The 5,406-nt window shown below is 29.4% G+C and overlaps 1 protein-coding gene across 1 annotated transcript; it reads right to left on the bottom strand.

The window, feature by feature from the left end:
- Positions 1–1,412: 1,412 nt before the first annotated feature.
- On the bottom strand, positions 1,413–4,862 carry LOC143072252 (uncharacterized). The gene is made up of 3 exons (XM_076247109.1): positions 4,275–4,862; positions 3,284–3,394; positions 1,413–2,255 (listed from the first exon to the last, which is right to left on the bottom strand). Exons 1-3 carry the CDS (start codon positions 4,459–4,461, stop codon positions 1,483–1,485), a joined length of 1,071 nt encoding a protein of 356 aa, XP_076103224.1. The 5' UTR covers positions 4,462–4,862; the 3' UTR covers positions 1,413–1,482.
- Positions 4,863–5,406: the final 544 nt, after the last annotated feature.

Genomic DNA, 5,406 nt, shown 5'->3' with positions numbered 1-5,406 from the left:
ATATATATTGAATATTAAATATCACTGTACAGCTAGATTAAAAAAAAATCCTTAAAATATTTATATTTACAGTTAAGAACTTAAGACAAAATGTTTAACGATATAAAAAAACAATGTCTTCTATCTAAGATAAATTTTCAGATTTTGGCACTATAAATAATAATACTATCACAGTTACTGGCTAGAACAATAGACAATTTATCCAGATTAGAAAAATTTAAAAAAGTTTGAGTGTTCTGACAAAATAATTTTAAAAAGTTCATTTCGCAGATCATCATACAACGGACACTCTAACAAGACATGTTCCTCAGTTTCAATATTACATATTGAAAACTAAAATGTCAGTAGGAACAGTAAAATTTAAAAACCATCAGTCAAGATAATCTGAAAAAATGTGTTAATGAAAAGACAAATACTTGCAACCTGTATAAAATTTAAACCATATCAACTCTTATTGATCTTTGCAAAGTGTTTGAATTCTTTATTTGATAAAAGGCAAAATAAATTCCAGCACATATTAACATACATGCAGGAACAGTACTACATCATAACCCTTCATGTACAAGATTGGTAAAATAACAAACCAAGATACTCACATGTACCTGTATTTTCTCATATAATTTTTCCATAAATTTTCTTTATAAACATTTTTTTTTATAACAAATCATTCTCACAAGTCATTCTTTAATACTATTATTCTGAACAAATATCTATCTTACAAATTTCATTAATAATCATGTTAATTTTGGATAAAATTTTACCATCAAGTGTCATATAAAATAGAATATTTCATTTTAAATTAATAGAAACATGATGTTATAAACTATATATATACAGTAGATATAAGTTTAAGTGGTCTTTTTATTGTCTAACAACCAACAATCAATCAATCTTGTCTAACAAATTACATTCACTAGTCTAATATGGATCACACAACATATGTGTGGTACACAATATGATCATTCTTACTGTGGTAAAACAAAATGTCACCTTTGACTTTAAATCCTCCATATTATTAAAGAACTATAATCGACAACATTATAAAATACAAAAAAAATTACTACTAAAAATTCTATTTCCTGACATTCAGCATGGACAGATCAATCAAATTGCTAAAAATAAGGTATGTGTAGTAGACTACAGGACCACTCAAAATTTTCTAAACTCTTATCCAAATATTTAGCTCACAAACAAACATTAACTTTAACATTTATGGTGCAATGTAGTATTTTTCAATCTTTATATTATTTATATTGACCTGATTCGCCATAAGGTCAAAGATTTGGCATCATAAGAAATGAGTTTCTTTGATAATAACAATTATTGCTTATTGATATAATAGAAGCATGGTTACAGAAGCAAGACATAGTATGCCTGTAGATTGAAATTTCTGTTAATCTCTAGTAGCATTCACTATAATTGTATCATTTAGATTCTACAATGTATAATTAGATTCATATGGAATCTAAAACAATTTACTCTTCATTTTACATAACAAAAATCATACACCTTCTGAATTATAGATTTTGATGCTGTAACACGTACTACACCTGAACTATTTTTTTGAGACAAAAGTGCCCTCAGTCCATCAATACCATTTCTTTGAATTGACAAAATAAAGTGCTTCTTGCACAACCCAGTTGAAGCTGCCTTTTTGGCTAATTGTTTTGACATTACTTTATTTTCAACAAGAGCTTTGAAAGATAAGTCATTTTGGCAATATTTTGGGTACATTCCATCAAATGTATGCTTACAGAAATGAGAAGCTAAATTTCCATGTAATTGCACCAGTTTAAATAAAGATTTACAGTCATACAAAGCATTATGTGCATCATAGCTTTCCCCTAAAAAATCTGACACTAAATCACACTGCTTGTAACTTTGACGACCTGAATATTCACTCCTAAACAACATTCTTGTGTCAATAAACCCATTAAAATATAGGCAAAATTCATCCCACATCTTTAATTTATTCAACTGATTATACAGTATATGGCAGTCAAACGTTTTTATATTGTGTCCAACAAGTGTTGGTTTAAAAGGAAACTTGGACAAAAAAGCAATAAGATTAGTGAAGACTTCAAATGGTGGTGAACTTTCCACAGGAACTTCATCATAGTACATTTGCCCATCAAAGAATGCAAGTTTCGTTATATCAGATGCCTGTGGTGTTATCTTCTTCGATGGCATAACATAGGCTGAGAAAGTTTCATTTTCAGTAACAGCTGCTATTTGTACAATATCTGACTGACGAGCTGAAATTTTTAAAATGATCTGTTAATCAAACTCAAAAGATATAAGAAGATGAGGTATGAGTGAACTGTTCATCCAAGTCACAACTTATAAAAGTAAACTATTGTAGATCAAAGTACGTCCTTTAATATGGACCCTTAGCTCACATCCAACTACAAGCTAGAAAGGGTCCCAAAATATTACTATTGTTAAACCATATAAATGGATAAACAAAAAATGATTAACCAGAAACACTTATATACCACATCATCAATGGACAACTTCGGAACATCAGGTAAATGAATTTGTTCTTTAATTTATGAAATAAAATGTTAATTTAATAAAAAAAAAAAATAATAAGCTCTGTATTTCTGTAATTGTTTTGTACATACATCAGGTGGATAGTTTTTTTCTGGTTTTGTCATTTTGTGGCCTTCCATACCTGACTATGTGGTATGAGTATTGCTCATTGTCAAAGGCTATACGGTAACCTATAGTTAACCACCCCTTTGCTATTTAGTCTCTGGTAGAGAATTGTCTCATTTGGCAGCCATACTACATCTTCTTATTTTATAATCATTATGATAACTTCAAAACAGGAACAATTGAAAATGCCAAGGACGGTTCTGCATATATCAAGAGTTTTATTATCGTGTAATAGCAATGACTTAGGCACATTTAGTATTCATTGGGGAATCAAATAATAATTAGAATATTTTATTGTGAGAATATACCCAATACTATCACAAAAAAGAAGCATTCAATCTTGTAATTATAATATTAAGCTACCACCCAATGAGTATAATATCCCGATTTCGTTCATTTCCCATGCATCATTGTGACATTGTCATAGGAAGCACACACATTTATGAATGTTGTATTTTTTTGAAGAAAAGAAAGATATTTTGGAATTTTTTGTGATTTTTGTTAGCCAGCAAAAGCATACATTTTTAAGAAATGTAATTACATGTTAAAATGAAGCTGTTTACACTAATAAATTTTGATTGATTATGTCTCAGAAACACATAAATTTCTCTATAGGAATACTTACACAAGCCTGTAGTTTCAAGATCAAATACTATAATTGGAAAGTTTTCTTCAGCTGTAATCTGTTTCCAAGTTGGAATTTCTTCTAGTTGGTCAGTTATATCATCCTCAATGTCTACAAAATAGTATTAGTTACACATTGTGTAGTTGTCCTAATACAAGAATTTAACGGGTGAATAAAATTCATATTCATTGAGGCAATGCAAAACCTGATATGAATTTTATTCACAAAATAAATTCCATATTAGGACAATTGCACATGTGTAACGAATTTCTCCTGATTTTGTTATATTACATATTATTATATTCATATTCAATTATTTGGACAATACTAACAAAATATATTTAATTTAATCTTTAAGTATTAGGAATTTGAAGCCACTAATTTTTCTTGTTTTTTTTTCATAATCTCAATGGTATAAGGGAGATAACTCCAATTTATGTAATAGAAAATTGTACTGAAATTTATAAGGACAATATCAGGTAATGAAATTGTGAGAAATTACTCTAAATCATGATAATTATACTTGTTATTTAATTATTGCTAAAAATTTGGTTTATTTTTGTTAGTTAATTGTGCTAATGAGGATAATAGTTAAAGAAAGAGTTATTCTATGTCATTTTGTAACTTGTGGAAAGTTGTCTCATTGACAATTATAAACTGTTATATATTTGTTACAAATGATGTTGTATTAGAATTATATTTGGCTTATAACCAGAAGCTTTCAGGAGTTTGCTAGAGCTTATTTGCATTAACTGTGACATGAATGAGAAAATTTGATTTAAAATATGTTGAAATGTAAGGCATGAGTTTCTTTTCAAAGGAAAAACTGATTGTGAGTAGTGAATGAATAAAAAATGACCATGAATGCAAAGTGACGGTATCACTTCACCATTGCAGCCAGCAAGGTGACCTTTAAATTAAAAGTGGCATGCTCCTGTGATTGTAATTGTGTCAAACATGATATTTAAAAACAGAAAGAAGATGCATGTACCAATATTGCTTTCATAAGTTGTTCCCTCTAGAACTTCTGCTATACCATTACTGTTACTTTTCTCAGACTTTAGCTCAATTCTTCTCCTTTTATATTTCCTTGTCTTCTGTAAGTTACTATACTTTTTTCTGATCTTATCCATTAAGGTAGCACGCTTTATGGTAAAATTGCCTGGTGAGAGCCCCATTGATTCATGAACCTGTTAAAATGCATATCAGAAAAATTATTTTTAAAACATTTAGATGACTTTACAGAGTTATCTTCCTGCAGTGTTAGGTACCTTAATAATTACAACTGTAAACATGTGCCATTTTCAACTTTAATTTTAATATTGTACGCACTCACCGACTGAAATGTTATGACTAAAATTTGAAGACGATATATGTCTCTGTTTGTATACCTTGCTGACTCTACATAAATATTATTAAACTATAATAATATTGAGGATTCATTTCTTTTGATGGGTATCAATGTTCTGTAATTTCTAAAACCGTGGGTTTATCATGTTTATGTGGATGTGATTTTGTGGTTCTGTCAAAGTCTGGATACAACTTTAGAAAAATTTAATAAAGAATAAAAGATGTTGTTCTAAATAGTTTATTTAATTACCTCATGCACATATCTGTGGCCTTCATTTTTCTGTGCCACTGTTGCACTGAACCTGTAACTCAGACTTTTAGAGGCAGAATAATGTTTATATTTAGGTGCTTTTGTTGCTAAAATTTGGTTGAGGTTTTCATTTGTTTGAGTGCTAGCAAGATTTGCAAGTTTTTCTGCTTGAATTGATAATTTTTTAATAAAAATTCTATCCAGTTCCTTCTTCAGCTCTGGATTTTGTAGTGGTTTGCCGTATGGTAACTTACTGAATTTTGCCAATGGGTTTTCGAGGAAGACACACCACTTGGTGTTACAAAAGCTATGGTCACCAAAAATGTGTCCTACCATGGCTTTCAAGCCAGTTGTTACACCTTCTGTGTTTTTTTTATTTTGTGCAACCATGTATGAAAAATTCTGCATGATGTAGTTGATGACCCTTTGTGACAACTCTTTGTAATTCTTTTTTATGGCATACAACTGTTTTGAGATGTTTTTCTTTATATGGTTTTTGTCTGATCTTTTCTTAAGTTTTATT

Source organism: Mytilus galloprovincialis, chromosome 4 (assembly GCF_965363235.1).
Source record: "Mytilus galloprovincialis chromosome 4, xbMytGall1.hap1.1, whole genome shotgun sequence".
In the NCBI taxonomy this organism is placed as follows: Eukaryota; Metazoa; Mollusca; class Bivalvia; order Mytilida; family Mytilidae; genus Mytilus; species Mytilus galloprovincialis.
The sequence above is the reverse complement of the archived record's forward strand: the minus strand, read 5'-3'. Positions and strand labels throughout refer to the sequence as shown.